The 15,237-nt window shown below is 37.8% G+C and overlaps 2 protein-coding genes across 4 annotated transcripts in view; one reads left to right on the top strand and one right to left on the bottom strand.

The window, feature by feature from the left end:
* Positions 1 to 15,237, bottom strand: part of LOC115224246 (RAD50-interacting protein 1) — a 36,365-nt gene that overhangs the window by 18,761 nt on the left and 2,367 nt on the right. For 2 of the 3 annotated variants that reach the window (XR_004997885.1, XM_029795053.2), the window contains exons 2-4: positions 8,280 to 8,521; positions 2,985 to 3,158; positions 554 to 691 (exon numbers count right to left, since the gene is read on the bottom strand). Coding sequence is in view for 2 of the 3 variants with exons in the window: in XM_029795053.2 (XP_029650913.1) it covers positions 554 to 691; positions 2,985 to 3,158; positions 8,280 to 8,521 (554 nt within the window). In the remaining variant the exon portion in view is untranslated. Of the gene's footprint in view, positions 1 to 553; positions 692 to 2,984; positions 3,159 to 8,279; positions 8,522 to 13,290; positions 13,308 to 15,237 lie in introns of those variants that run through there. The other variant, XM_036500376.1, reaches the window with a different exon arrangement.
* The window catches only part of LOC115224255 (ubiquitin-conjugating enzyme E2 E1), a 42,088-nt gene continuing 39,322 nt past the window's right edge, over positions 12,472 to 15,237 (top strand). Inside the window, exon 1 of the mRNA XM_029795066.2 lies at positions 12,472 to 13,131. Within this exon, the coding sequence (XP_029650926.1) occupies positions 12,597 to 13,131 (535 nt within the window). The 5' untranslated portion in view covers positions 12,472 to 12,596. The remainder of the gene's footprint in view (positions 13,132 to 15,237) is intronic.

Here is a 15,237-nt window from a genome sequence, read left to right as displayed (position 1 = left end):
TTATCTGCTTTCAAGTAAGGAGTCACTTACTGCATACAGCTTTGAAAGCAAAAACTGTCCTAGATGATTTGAAAGCAGGAGAAACCAAGTACGATATCAACTGTCATGATTTTTTTACAAGCAACTGCAGATGTAAACAAACCCACATACATGTATGTACGTGTGTGTACACACACACACACACGTCTTCTTTCAGTTTCTGTCTAACAAATTTGACAAGGCTTTTGTCAGCCTGAGGCTATGGCATAAAACAATTACCCAGAGTGATGTGCAGTAGGAATGAACCCAAAACCATGTGGTTAGGAAGTGAACTTCTTAGCCAGGTATCAATACAGTTTTTATTTACCAATTCTACTCCCAAGGCATTGGTTAGTTGATGGCTATAATAGAAGACACTTGCCTAAGATATCATGGCTGTGCCTAACACAAAGCATTGCCAAAAGAATCTACACAATTGTTTTTCTTTTCCCCAAGTCATTAACTGATTATAAAGTAGAAAACAGGAAGTTGTGATAATTTAAACGAACAACATGAAGTTTGCAACAAAGGATACGGCAAATTTACATGCAGCAACTTTTTGAAAAGAGATGCCATTTCATTCCTCTGTTCACTCTGATTCACCACAGGAGTCTTGGAAAGAGTCACTGTAACAAATGGCCATTTAATGGCTTTCAACAAATCTTCAAACTCACTGCAAATATAAACAATATTATATATGTTATATTATGTATTATATCATCATCATCATCATCATCATTTAAAGTCATTTTTACATGCTGGCATGGGGTGGACAGTTTGGTAGGAGCTAGCAAGCCAGAAGACTGCACCATGCTTCCCTGTCTGTTTTGACATGATTTCTATAGCCAGATGCTCTGACTAAAGCCAATATATTATATATTTATATATATAAAATATAAAGTGAGGATGCATGGCATAGAGGCTAGGGCGCTGCACTCATGATCACAAAATTGTGGTTCAATTCCTGGACAAGGTGGTGCATTGTGTTCTTCAGCAAAACACTTCGTTTCATGCTACTCTGCAATCACTTTGACATCTGATGTGCAGCACACTGTGCACTTGTACAGACAATTTTAATTTGAAAAAGGGAGTGAGCCAAATTGTAGCACAAACATTTGATCACTATAAGCAAATCATATGTGCAGGTTGTCCTACAAGAAATCGCAGAACCCTCATCTGTCATATGTGACAGGAGAGTTCACAATCATCATCATCATTGTTTAATGTCTGCTCTCAATGCTGGCATAGGCTGGATAGATTGACACAGACCTGCCTGGACTTCAACTGTCTGTTGTGGCATGGTTTCTATGGCTGGATGCCCTTCCTAATGCCAAACGCTTAGCAGAGTGTACTGGGTGCTTTTTATGTGTCACCATCATGAGTGCGTTTACATATCACCAACATGGGAGCATTAATGCAGCACCAGCACAGGTGCCTTTTAAGTGGTACCAGCACCTGGAAGGACAAGCCTTCATGTGTAGAAGACAGTGATTTTATTTAGCTTGATGTGTCTTATCAAGTACAGCAAATCGCAACATCTCTTGGTCCCTTATTTCCTTAGTGAGGCTCAAATATTATATAACAGTATTATTTTTTCATCTTTTACTTGTTTCAGTCACTGGACTGTTACCATGTTGGGACACCATCTTAAAAGGCTGTTGTAGAACAAACCAATGCCAGTACTTACTTTATTGGCCTTTTTGCCAAAGCGATATTTCATGGGAACACAAACAAACCATCACCAGTTATCAAGTAGTAAGGGAACAAATATAGACACAAGGACAAACACACCACACAGTGGGCTTCTAGACAGTCTCTGTATATGAAATTCACTCACAAGACATTGGCTTGGGCTGTAGAAGACACTTGCCTAAGGTACTGCACAGTGAGACTGAACATGAGACCATATGGTTGCAAAACAAGCTTCTTAACTACACAGCCATGCCTGTGCCTATTACGTACTATATTATGTAACCATAATCACTGTCATAATAGTTTCAAATTTTGGTACAGGGGTCATATGGACCCTGGTTGAGAACAACTGAGCTAGTGTTTGTGATGTGGACTGAACTGATGTTTGTTGGGCAGCATAATGGTTTGTGAGAAGTGACTGGCAAGGTGGGGTAGTGGAGTTAGCTGTAGTAGAAGGGAAGAAGGCTCAATAGTAGTGGGGCTATTTCAGTTGGAGTGAGAAATGGGGGTGTTTTGAATCCTGTGATATCACTGCAGGCAAAGTTTATTGGTACTGGTTTAAACAGACTGTTATTCGATGTGTCCTTCCTTTTTTAATACAGCAGAATGTATCTTGAAGATTTAGCTGCTACTTCTAGCTTGTTGAACTACTACACTGAGGATACCTCCACTTGAGATTTGTAGTTGTGGGATGGGTTTGGTGCAAGTTGCATTGGTTGTTAGTTGCTGGAGAGGCTAGAGCAGGGATTCCCAACATGGGGCTTACACCCCACTGGTGGAGCATGAGAAAATTGTGGTGGGGCATAGTACCATAGTCGCCAGACACAAGGTTCTCATTAAAGTGATTCTTAGTCAATAATGTACTTTATTTGTATGCTGTACCTAAATGAGTTACTGGTAGATTCTTTTGTATTAGATAACTGGGATAAAATATCAAAAATAAAATTGTTTTATCCCAACCACTAGTGGGGCATACATTTTTCTGGAAAGTTATAGTGGGGCTTGTGGGAAAATAGGTAAGGAAACACTTGGCTAGAGTTTGTAATGTGGGCTGGACAGATGTCTGTGGGCAGCATAGTAGTTTGTGAGAAGTGACTAGCAAGGTGGGGTAATGGTGTTGGCTGTACCAGAAGAGAAGAAGGCTTAACAGATGTGGGGCTGTTTCAGTTGGAGTGGGAAGGGTGGTGGGGTTTGGACACTGTGATATCACTGTGGGCAAAGTTGACAAGTAGTGGTTTAAATAGGAAATTACATTAGCTTCTAGTTTCTCTTACCTGGCAAACTTGTTTTTGAGTATTTTGTACCAAAACAAAATTGTGTTTCTGTGAAACCGAAGTAGATTTTCACAACTAGATATTTCTAATTCTGTGTATAAAGTAGTCATTTCTTGGAATGCTTCAACTGCATCCTGGGCATTTTCTACAAGTAGTGACGTCTGGATGGAAGAACTAAAATTAAATGAAAAGAACAAAAAATAATCTTGAAATAGTAGATTTCAATTTAGGATTTAAATAATTGGAATTTAACTTATCATCATCATCATCACTTAATGTCCACTTTTCTATTCTTACAAGGATCAGCTGAAATTTATTGATGCAGATCTTCTACAGCTAGATACCCTTCCTGTTGCTAAACTTGTTTCCAAATAAGATGAGATTTCCCTATGGCCTGTCATTGTTTCCATTGAAAAGCAGAAACAAAAAACACTACTTGCATACTAGTGACACTTGTCTGCAACTATCGAATGATGTCAACACAAGGAGACAGTTAAACACACACACATACATACAAATATATAGTAGTGGACAATAAGGGGAGCACTACATGGTCACTCAATCTATGAGAAATAGCAGCCAACTTTCCCTCAAACCACACCCTATCATCTCTTCTCTCTATATATAAACGGCAGTTTGTCTGTGTGTGTTTCTGTGTGTCTGTTAGGTTGTACCCTCACCCTGACCACGGCTTTCAACCGATTCTGATGAAACTTGACACACACATAGCCCAATGTCATAATTCAAAACTAACGCAGCGAAAATTTTGAAAAGTTCCCCCAGTTCTGAAAAAAATCGATAAATTCGACATGGGGTCGAGAATCAGAAACACAAACCACAGACTGTCTAGGGGACGTAACTCCACCTTTTTAACTCTCAAAAATAAATTTACCATAATTTTTTTCCCATTTTTTTGCTATTTTTTGGCTATAACTCTCTAAAAATGCTTTATAGTTATTTCCCTTACAAACCCGAGCAACGCCGGGCGATACTGCTAGTACTAAATAAGAGGAGGACACATCAGATAATACAGTCCTAGATATAACACTATCAAGACAGGGATAGTCATGGCTAGAACACCTTTTATCACAAGTTCACCTGATCAAGGTTCTTTTGGAACTAAACAACTATTTCTGAGAAGTGAATGTATTGATTGTTTTTTCTTTTTTTTTTTATTTAAAATATATACTACATTGCACTGGAATTTGGGCTCAAAAAAAAAAAAAAAAAGCCCAACAGGTGAACCAAAAGTTTACAATAGAGAAAGTAACAAGAGATGATGATGTATTCATTTTTGAAATCTTGTTTTCCATACCCTGAGATCAGTGCTGACAGTAGCTTCCAGAAGACTGTTCCATATATAAACAGCTGAGTGTAGAAAGCACCAATCCAGTATGTGGGTCTTGGAATTAGATATCAAGAGTGTTTATAATGCCTTTCATCTGGGGGTGACAGTACAGCCCAGATGGGTTATTTACAACTTGTAGAGTAACATTGCATTGTAGGCTGCTGATGCCAACTGCACGGACTTCCAGGGCTTTCTTTTGGAAAGAGTTGAGTTGATGAGTGCACTTTTACTTGTTTGTCGTTGGATTGTGGGCATGCTGTGGCACATTCTTGAAGAGTTTAGTTGAACAAATTGACCCTAGTACTGAACTTTTAAGTCTGGTACTTATTTTATTGGTCACTTTTGGCAAACCACAAAGTTACAGGGATACAAAACAAATCAACACCGGTAGCCAAGCAGTGGTCATGCCAAACACAAATAAAAATGTGTGTGTGTGTGTGTGTGTTTGACTAGGTACAGGCGTGGCTGTGTGGTTTGAAGTTTGCTTCCCAATGAATGATATGATTCTGGGTTCACTCCTATTACATGACGCCCTGGGCAAAGCGTCTTCTACCATAACTTTGGGCCAACCAAGGCATTGTGAGTGGATTTGGTAGGCAGAAACTGAAAGAAGCCCATCATATGAGTGTGTGCATGTGTATTCATGTCTGTGTTTGTCCCTGACCAATGCTTGTCAACTGGTGTTGGCATGTTTACATCTCCATAACTTAGCAATTTGGCAAAAGATGCTGATAGCATAAGTACCAGGCTTAAAAAGAAAGTAAGTATTGGGGTTGATTAGTTTGACAAAAATTCCTCAAAGCAGTGCTCCAGCATGGTCACAGTCTAATGACTGAAACAAGTAAAATATAAAATGATAAAGGTAAACATGTATGTTGTCAATGAAAGAATTTTGTTAATCTTGTTTCAGATTTCAACTAATTGATTTTTGCAACATTTATCAGGGCAAATTTTGACACCAGGCGAGCAATTTTTTAGTGGGGAGGCTGTAAATGAATTACATTGACCCCAGTAATAACAATTTTTTAACTGGTTGTGACCTAGTAGACCTACAACATTTCTTGTTACAAGCTGAAAAGAGTGAATACAATACACAGCAGTTAGTCTGACGCTTTCTCACAAAACTTAGTTACTATCATTTATAAAGAATTTAAAAACAAGGGAATAACAACTGCCAAGAAGGAAGAGTCTTTTTTTTCCAAGGAGATCTGATGAAAATGAATGAATCAACTGCTGAAACTCTGAAAAATAAAACATGAACTTATAATCAATGATAAAAGCTAACATAAGCTAATCTAATATAGCTAGGATGGAAAGCCAAGAAGAAAGTGTGTCATCAAAGGAGAAAGGAAATATATAACAAAAGAGTAGATTAATGCAGCTGTGATAACTTTTGCTAACATATTGTATTATTGCTTTCTATGATCTACAGAAATGCCAAGGATGTTTAGATGTAAGTGTGGCAATGAACAGATTAAAAAAGTAAGGGCAAGGCAATTCAACTGATAAGATGATCATGCAACTATCAGAAATCTAAATATAGGAGGTTTTGGACATTAGCCAATATTCTGGCATCAATCCCAAAAAGTTGAGATACCAAGAAGTGCTACGCTGGGCGGTGTCTTCAATGAGCAAATCTGTGCAAAGAAAAGAATTTTCTTATGTAGAAATGCTGGCTTAGATTTATAGGAAAAATGAGAAATCATGACGTTCATGCTTTTCCAATGGGTTCCGAGTAATAATGGTTTCAAATCTCTCACATAGCAAATCTATTGGCTTAGAAAAGAGGACAACTGAACAATGTAATACTACATATACTAGTAGTAGTAAAACACTGTCTCAAGCCCTAGGACTCAAATGGCCAGTTACCCAGTATCCATGATATAAGTGACTAAGATCACAAGCCACCAACTGAGTGAGATGCCAGTCATTGCAGAGTTACTCATTCACAGCTGAGTGGACTGGAGCAATGTGAAATGAAGTGTTTTGGTCAAGAACACAATGCATTGCCACCCAGTCAGAGAATCAAAACTATAATATTGTGATTATAGATGCAAAACCGCCCACCACTGACTACTAGACAACATACCTCCCCTACATTATTTATAATGTAGTCCTAGATACTCCTCAAAAAGGTGGGATAGTGACAACCTGAATGATGTATTTCAAAGATTGGTTCAATCAGGGTAGACTTGAGGGTTAAACAGCAGCTGGATTCTGCTGAGAGGAAATACAGCTGAATTGCAGATTATTAATAGGATTTTGATAGAATAAAATGATTGAAACAGAAGGGTCCTGAACTAACAGTTTGTATGTCACAAGCTCATCTCTGTAGTCAGCAAGTGTGTATGTGTGTGTGTAATACTACATTTATATTTCATGTTGCAATTCATGAACAGTGTCATTGATCACAGATTTCTGATGAGCCAAGCATTGGTTCACTACATTTCTAATGGCAAGAATGAGAAGGGAATGTGTCAACTTATCCAGCAAACATCATTCTTAAAGCACTTATTTAAAAAAAAATTCCTCAATGGTGTTTATATCCAGCACCAATATAAATTGGAAAAGGACACACACACGCATATATCTATAATAGGCTCTCTTACTCATTTGCCTTCCAAATATTCTACTCACAACATAGTGAAACTCAAAAGAATGAGATAAGACTTGTCCAAAGTACCTAACAATAGGACTGAACCTGAAACCATGTTGTTACAAAGCAAACTCTTTAAACACACAGCCATATCTGAACAGGATAATTTACACATTTATATCCACCAAGTTACCAGAAATCTACCCCATTTCTGAGAACATTTTTAGACCTCCTCACTATCAGCAAAAACAGAGATTAAAAAGTCTACTGCAGTGTAGTATTCACCTCTAGAAAATCTAGTAAATATTTCATTCAAAAGGTAACGTCATATGTCTGTGTGTAGACACCCACCATAATGGCAGTGAACAGCTGTGGTTAATACAATTTTGAAGATTCTTACTGTTATATCTATACACCTACAAGCATAAACTGGTAAACAAAACAAGTCAACTGCAAAGCCTCTCTCTGCTACAAATGGCAATCAAATCTCCCTCACAACGAATCTACTGTCTTAGAAAAGTGAAGGACAACTGAACAATGTAATCCTACATATACTGTCTCAAGCCCTAGGACTCAAATGACCAGTTGCTCAGTTTCCATGACATATAAACAACTAAGATCATAATACACCTACTGAGTGTCCATTGCAGGGTTACCCATTTACAGATAAGTGAATTGAAGCAATATGAAATTAAGTGTTTTGCTCAAAAAAACAATGCATTGCTACCTAGTTAGGGAATTGAAACCACAATCTTGTGATTATGGGTGCAAACTCTCCACTGCTGACTACTAAACAATATACCTTCTCAACACATACTACATATAATAATAATAATGAAATTATTGTATACAGTGCTCAGGAGCACCACAACTTGTCAAAAGTGCGTATAAAGCATATGCAGTAATATACAAATGTCTGGAAAGTGAACAGTGTATGAGTCAGATACATGCTTGCGTGTGTATGGAGGGGAGAAAATCAGGTGTAGTTTTGGCGAATCTTAGGGAGCATGGAAGTTTTGAAGGATGCAGTGCTCCGAAAACTAACAACTGATGCCAGCAGTTTGTTCCATACTTCAGCAACTCTTAGCGTAAAAAAATGTTTCCGAAAGTCATGGGAGCTGTGCTGTTTTCTGACTTTGTAAACATGTCCATGGGTGTTAGACAGGTGGAGTTTGAAAAGGTGCTCAGAGTTATTGTTTGTAAGATGGTTAATAATTTTATGGGTGCCTGCCCATATAAAAGACAGGATGGTCAAGAGTGGAATGCCTGATTGTAGCTCTACTCAGTCAATCTTAGCCTAGGGCTAAACAACAATAACTGGTGAAGAAAAAAAGGAAGAATAAGTAAATACCTTAATTCATCTATTTTGGCTATTAGCCCAAAATACTGTGTATATCGACTTAGTTCATCAACTTGACTTGTGATCTGGGAAAGCTCCTCAAAGAGAGGTTCCATCAGCTTTGTGTGCTTCTCAATCTCATCATGCAACGATATTTCTTCACTGCAGAATGACTTCACCCGAGATTGTGCAGCTTCAGCATTACTAATAGCTTTCTTGATCTCACTTGGGACTTCAGTACTGGCCAACGATAGCTGAAGAAAAAAAAACAAAAAAAGATCAAATAAGTTTCTGAAGAAGGCAAAAGAAGTGTTGATTTTTCTTTAAGTACATGTTTTTATTGTGATTTTTTTAACTGAGGAATATCAGATAAGTTCTAGACAATGTACAAAAGTTGATAAAACTAACTAAAACCCAGTAAAATGATAATAATAATAATATTCCTTTGTACTCTAGGCACAAGGCCTGAAATTTTGGGGGGAGAGAGCTAGTTATTTCACTGGTACTTATTTAATCGACCCCGAAAGGATGAAGGGCAAAGCTGACCTCGGTAGAACTTGAACACAGAATGTGAAGACAGATAAAGTGCCGCTAAGAATTTTGCCAACTTGCCACCTTAATAATAATAATAATAATCCTTTCTGCTATAGGTACAAGGCCTGAATTTTGAGGGGGGGAGATATTCGATTACACTGACCCCAGTACACAACTGGTACTTAATTTATTGACCCCAAAAGATGAAAAGCAAAATCGACATCGGCAGAATAAAAATAATAATAATAATAATAATAATAATTTCAAATTTTTTTCCACAAGGGCAGCTTGGAATAGTGCATAACTGATATTTTTTTTTAATTGACCCCAAAAGGCACGATTATGTGGCTAAGTTTGTTCATTGGAGACTATGTGAAAAAAAAGTACAGTCTTGGAAGAGCATGAAAATGGTACAGGTATACCAAATAAAGTTTTGGAACAAAATTGGTTTGGTCAAAACAAAATTAAACCTCACTCACAATATAAAGAAAAGACTCAAATATCTGCAATAAGGCCAAGTATAAGGCAATGGGAGAAAGAAAATAGAAACAAAAAAGATGTTTAAAGAATATAATAATCATCATCATCATTGTTCGACCGTGGTCGAGACAATGGAATTTACCATGCTACGCCAGACTTCACGGTCCATCATGGCATTACGGAGGTCCTGTTGCTGGATGCCTGTATCCCTGGAGATTACATCAGGGTAGGATAGTGTGCGCCCTCTGGTATTGCGAGTAGATGGCTTCCAGAGGAGAAGAGTAGAAATTACTTCTTTTTCAGCTCTACAACAATGTCCAGCAAACTGGACTCTCCTACCTTTCACAAGAGATGACACAGGTGGTAGTTTCCCATATATTTGCATTTTGGTTGGATGGCGCTTCCACGAGAGATTTTGAGCTCTCATAAGGAGGCGAGTGTAGGTTCCAGCCAACCGCCTCTCGAGCCATATAGTAGAATTGGTTCAACTGTGGCTTTGAAGATTTCAAGTTTGAAGTCTCTACTTAGATTTGATGACAAGATCTTATGCATGTCATTACAGGCTGACCAGGCCGTACCCTTTCTAGTTAGAAAGTCTTTTCCAGATGATGATATGTATAACCCAAGATATTTATAATTGGAAACCATATTTAAGGGCGCATTGTTGAGAGTATGGATGATGCAATCACTGTTGGACAGGCACTTGTTTATGTATTATACATATAATAATGAATGGGCCTTATGTAACTAACAACAGTCTATTAATTTGAAACACCCAACTTTTATACTTCCCTTTGCTTGATACCTCAATACTTTTTGAATAATGAAATAAAAATTAATTAATTTTTTTATGTTTAAATTTTTAAAAACAAATTTTACATCCATTTTACCATTACATATTTTGAGTCTTAATTTATTTTTCCCATTTGATGACAAAATTTCTTTAACCCTTTAGTATATAAACCGGGCCATATCCAATTCAAGTATTCTGTTTTCTGTTAAAACTAGCCAAATCCAGCCACTCACAACTACACTACAATGTCATTCTAAAAGTAAGTAATCGCATCATAAAAATTTTGAAGCTATAAAACAATAAATGATTAATTCTAAACAATGTGAATAATTAAGCATTTCTGGTCTGATGATCACTTTTTAAATGATCAGAGCACCTTACGAAATTCATTAATCTTTTAGCATTCAATGTCCCTCTGTCAGAAATGTAATGCTTATTAATCCTGCATTATCTCATAGCTTTGAAATTTAATTGATGTGATTGCCAGTGGCACGTAAAAGCACCCACTACACTCTCGGAATGGTTGGCGTTAGGAAGGGCATCCAGCTGTAGAGACTCTGCCAGATCAAGATTGAAGCCTGGTGCAGCCATCTGGTTCGCCAGCCCTCAGTCATTCGTCCTACCCATGCTAGCATGGAAAGCAGACGTTAAACAATAATGATGAATGATGAATGCTAAAGGGTTAATGAAAATATCTAACTTAATGATTTAGATATCTACAGCTTACTTTTCAATCTCGATAGTGTAGTTGGTAAGTTTGTTGAAGAGGTAGAGAGAGAAAAAAAAAAAGAAACACACTGAGACAAGCAGAATAACAGGTTATGTGTAAAAACACTTGTAGTCACAAACAGTTAATTTAGTAATTTCCTGCAAACAACCTCAGCCCCAACATAATTTTTCTCAAACAAAATATTTTCCTTATCTTAACGCTACACAATATTGTGTTGCAGGAATTTTTTCAGTTTTAGAGCTACACTGGATATCAAAAAAATTAGATCACTAGGAAAGTAACAGATGGTGTTCCACCTATTAAGCAATAGTGCAAAAACTTCTTCATTGTTACTTGATAATTGCAAGAAGTAGTAGACAAATTTCCCTCATATCACACCGTGGTCATAAAAACGGGAAGGACACATTAGATAGTGTAGTATTGGATATATAAAATCAGTGTGTGTCAAAATTGGAATGTCTTTGATAACAGGTCTGCTTGATCAGAGCCAACTTGGGCCAAAACAACAACAACTATGGATAACATCTATATAATAATCTGTTTGTTCGTTCACCCATTATACTTTAGTTAGAGTTGGAGGTGGAGTGAGTGAGAGGTGGAGAAAAACTATATGAGAAAGAGAGGTAAGGAGTGTGAGGAGAGAAGAATGAAGTGAGGAAGAAGTAGAGAAATAGGTATAATAAAGCCAAATGCGACAGGTGGTTAATTGAAGGGAGAAGCGAAGAGCAAGAGAAGAGACAGTGAGAGAAAAGAGGGAGAGAGAAGTGTTAACGGTGTGCTGTAGGGTGGGGAGGGAAAGGTAAAGAGATATGTTTAGGATACAATATTTAGCAGAGGGCAATGTTCTGGTGGTGAGGTTAAAGAAAGGTGGATAAGGTGATGGGCAGGAGAGGCGGTTACATTGAGAGAGAGTTAGTAGATGTGAGAGGTGAAGAGAAAGAGAGAAATGTTTAAAACATGAAGATGGGAATTACATGGTTAAAAAGTTTGTTGAAGACATAGAGAGAAAGAGAGAAACCTTAAGAGCTTAGAAGGAAATTTTAAAATATATTATTGTGACTGGAAGTGAAATACTTGGCAAAGTAAAAATGCAGATAATTTCTTTCTTAAATAGCTTCTAATCTTTTTCGTTCTGTGGAATTTTCACGGACTTGCTAGTCTTCGCCTTCGACTTGTTCGTTCGTTCGCTCACACGTTACGCTTTAGTTTGTGAGAGGAGTGGAGTGAGAGGAGAGAGAATGAGGGAGGGGGAGTGAGTGAGATAGCAGATGGTCAACCGATGCAGTACGCTTTTAGTGGAAGTGAGAGTGAACAGCCACGAAGAAGGGAATTACATGGTTTAAAAGTTTGTTGAAGAGAAAGAGAGACACTAAGTCTTTAGCAGAGGGATATTTTAAAATCATATACTATATTATCGTGACTGTAGGTGAAATAACTTAGTAAAATAAAAATTAAAATCATCCTTTCTTCCTTAAATAGCTTCGCTTAATTTTTTTCGTTCCGTGGAATTTCCACGGGTCCCGCTAGTATTAATAAGATTCTGCGTGTCATGACATGTGTTCGAATGTTACGTCATGTTTTTGAAGGGAAATAACCCAGTTCAAACTATTATAGTTAGGCAGAATGTAAAACACAAAATAAGGGATTCATTCTAGTTTGTCTTTTAACTTTTTACATTTCTGAAAATTTTTTGCTCTAAAAATTTCATTCACGTCTACACTGTCTTTTCATAGTTATGTATATTTTTGCATTGCAAACATCGTTCTCAGTTACCATGTAAACACCCTTCACTATGGAACGAAATCGAAAACTTGCAGCAACAAGAGAACGGATGAGACGGTACAGGCAAAGGATTAAAGACGAACAAAGAGAAGATGTAAAAGAAAGGATGAGACGAAATCAACGGATAAGACGAGCCAACATGAGTGAGCTTGATCGTGCCAAGTACCTACAGTATCAAAGAGAACGTCAACAAATACGAAGAGCAAAAATGAGCGATGAACAGCGAGCTGTCTATCTACGAAAACAACGAGAGAGAGGGCAAGCGCGACGAAAGAACATGAGCGAAAAACAACAGACAGAATATAAGGAAAGACACAGAGAAAGGAATCGAATACGACGAGAAAACATGACCGAAGAACAGTTGATCAATTTAAGAAACGATCAAAGAATAAGACAACGCCAGAAACGATCTGGTGCTCGTGTGATACGGCAACAGAATGAACAAATTACAACTGAATCCGACAGTATCGGAGAAACGGACAGATCAAGTTCTGATTGTGATTCTTTGAGAATCAGAAATGAGCCTCCAAACAGTTGTCATAACGGTAAAGTTCGACTTCTTTCTCTTGGTTAAATTTACATCTGCTGAGTTATTAATATCAATATTGTTATGGATTCTATATGTCATAAAAATCCCAATTTTGCAATAATTTCAGTCCGTTGTCTAGCTCATTCTCAAAAATATTTAACATAAACAATCATACTTTTTACTGAAGTTGAGCTGGGGTAAGTACTTTCAGCGCATGCGCACTCCCGACCTAACCAATCTGATCGCGAAGTATTTGCTTTAGGAATTTTGACATATACATAGGCATAACCAAGATTTGAACTTGGGGTTGATTCTCAATTTTAAAATGGACCAATTATTAGCCATCTAATTTAAGAAAAAGTTAAAATGAACATGAGGCAATCATTACATTTGCATGAAACTGCAGGGAAGTTCACCTAAACCTGTCACAAACCTTCCCGCTTGGCTAGTAGAGTAGTGTGGGACAACCGATAATTGATACAGGTAAATTTAACATCGAAATGTGAATAAGAGAATCGAAAAAACATGGATCTTGCACGAGTTCTGCAATCTTGTGAAACCCTTGTTTGTGGTTTTTTTTCTTTTAGCCTTAGGTCAGCTATGATTAAGGTATCTCTAATTGAAAGGGTTCAAGCACTGACCTTGCAGTCCTTCCACCACCGCATCCCCCCAGCTCAAAATAAATACTAAACAATTTTTAAGATGATAGAGCAAGGTTTGAAGCAAATTTTCAGATCAAGCGATCACGTTGTAAAGAATCTAATCAAAGACGGTGTACTTTTCAGAGCTAAAACTTCGGTTGATAAATAATGCTCAACATTGCTTAAATACATCACATTATAGCACTGCAGTTGTACCACAGTTCGTTCTCCTTTATATCCAACCATGTACAATAAGTACCAGTCATACACCACAAGTGATTCAATCAACTCTTATTCATTTCCCAGTAAAATTGTTCAAGGCCGAAAATATAAGAAATCGGCACCACACTACTACATACAACTTGCATGACGCGCAATATTTGTTTCACCTGTCTCATTTCTGTGTTGAACTCTCCATAGGGTCAACTATCTTTCATTTTACCAGCACTAGGCATGTGTGGAGGTGCAATGGCCCAGTGGTTAGGTCATAGGATCGCGGTTTCGATTCCCAGACCGGGCGTTGTGAGTGTTTATTGAGCGAAAACACCTAAAGCTCCACGAGGCTCCGGCAGGGATGGTGGTGATCCCTGCTGTACTCTTTCACCACAACTTTCTCTCACTCTTACTTCCTGTTTCTGTTGTATCTGTGTCACGCTGAATATCCCCGAGAACTACGTTAAGGGTACACGTGTCAGTGGAGTGCTCAGCCACTTACACGTTAATTTCACGAGCAGGCTGTTCCGTTGATTCGGATCAACCGGAACCCTCGTCGTCATAACCGACGGAGTGCTTCCATCCACGAGGCATGTCTTGGTGTCGAGTCATTCATATTTTTGTTTAGTCTCAAAGTCAACTCTGATCAAGCAGACATGTAGTCAAAGAGCCTTAAGCCAACAGGTTTTGGGATCTGATCGCCATAAAGCTCAGCCATTTATGGACGTGAAACCTAAGATAATCCCATAAACCGGTCATGTTTTGCAATTCGTTTTTCTCGGTTCATAGGTCAACAGCAGCACAATGGGGTGAGAGGTTGGGGCTGAGGGGAGGCCACATGCTGCTAAAAACTAAGACACACACATAAGGATACACATCTTAGAAGAAGAACAGAATGGAGTAAGTGGAGCAAGAAAACACGGAACGAAATATGTCGCTGAAGAGGTCACAGATGTGTGACGAAAGATTTCCGGACAATGGACAGGCATTAAAATTATTACAACAGTAATAAACGAGTGAAGAAAAGAAAAAATATATAGTGCGTGTGATTATTTGGCAATAAATAAATAAAATGACCATCCCGAAATACAACATATATACACAATCACACACACCAGAGTAAGCACATAAATTGTGAAACACGGTGATAAAAAATAGTACTCGAATACCACAGGTAGAGTAATATGCTTTATTATTAAAGCTGCAAAAATATCACACACAAAAAAAACTGCTACTCAGAGTTTTACGTTCCCGTTCGTCGGGCAGTC

Source organism: Octopus sinensis, linkage group LG2 (genome assembly GCF_006345805.1).
Source record: "Octopus sinensis linkage group LG2, ASM634580v1, whole genome shotgun sequence".
In the NCBI taxonomy this organism is placed as follows: domain Eukaryota; kingdom Metazoa; phylum Mollusca; class Cephalopoda; order Octopoda; family Octopodidae; genus Octopus; species Octopus sinensis.
Note: the sequence above shows the minus strand (reverse complement) of the source record. Positions and strands in the feature narration are given on the sequence as shown.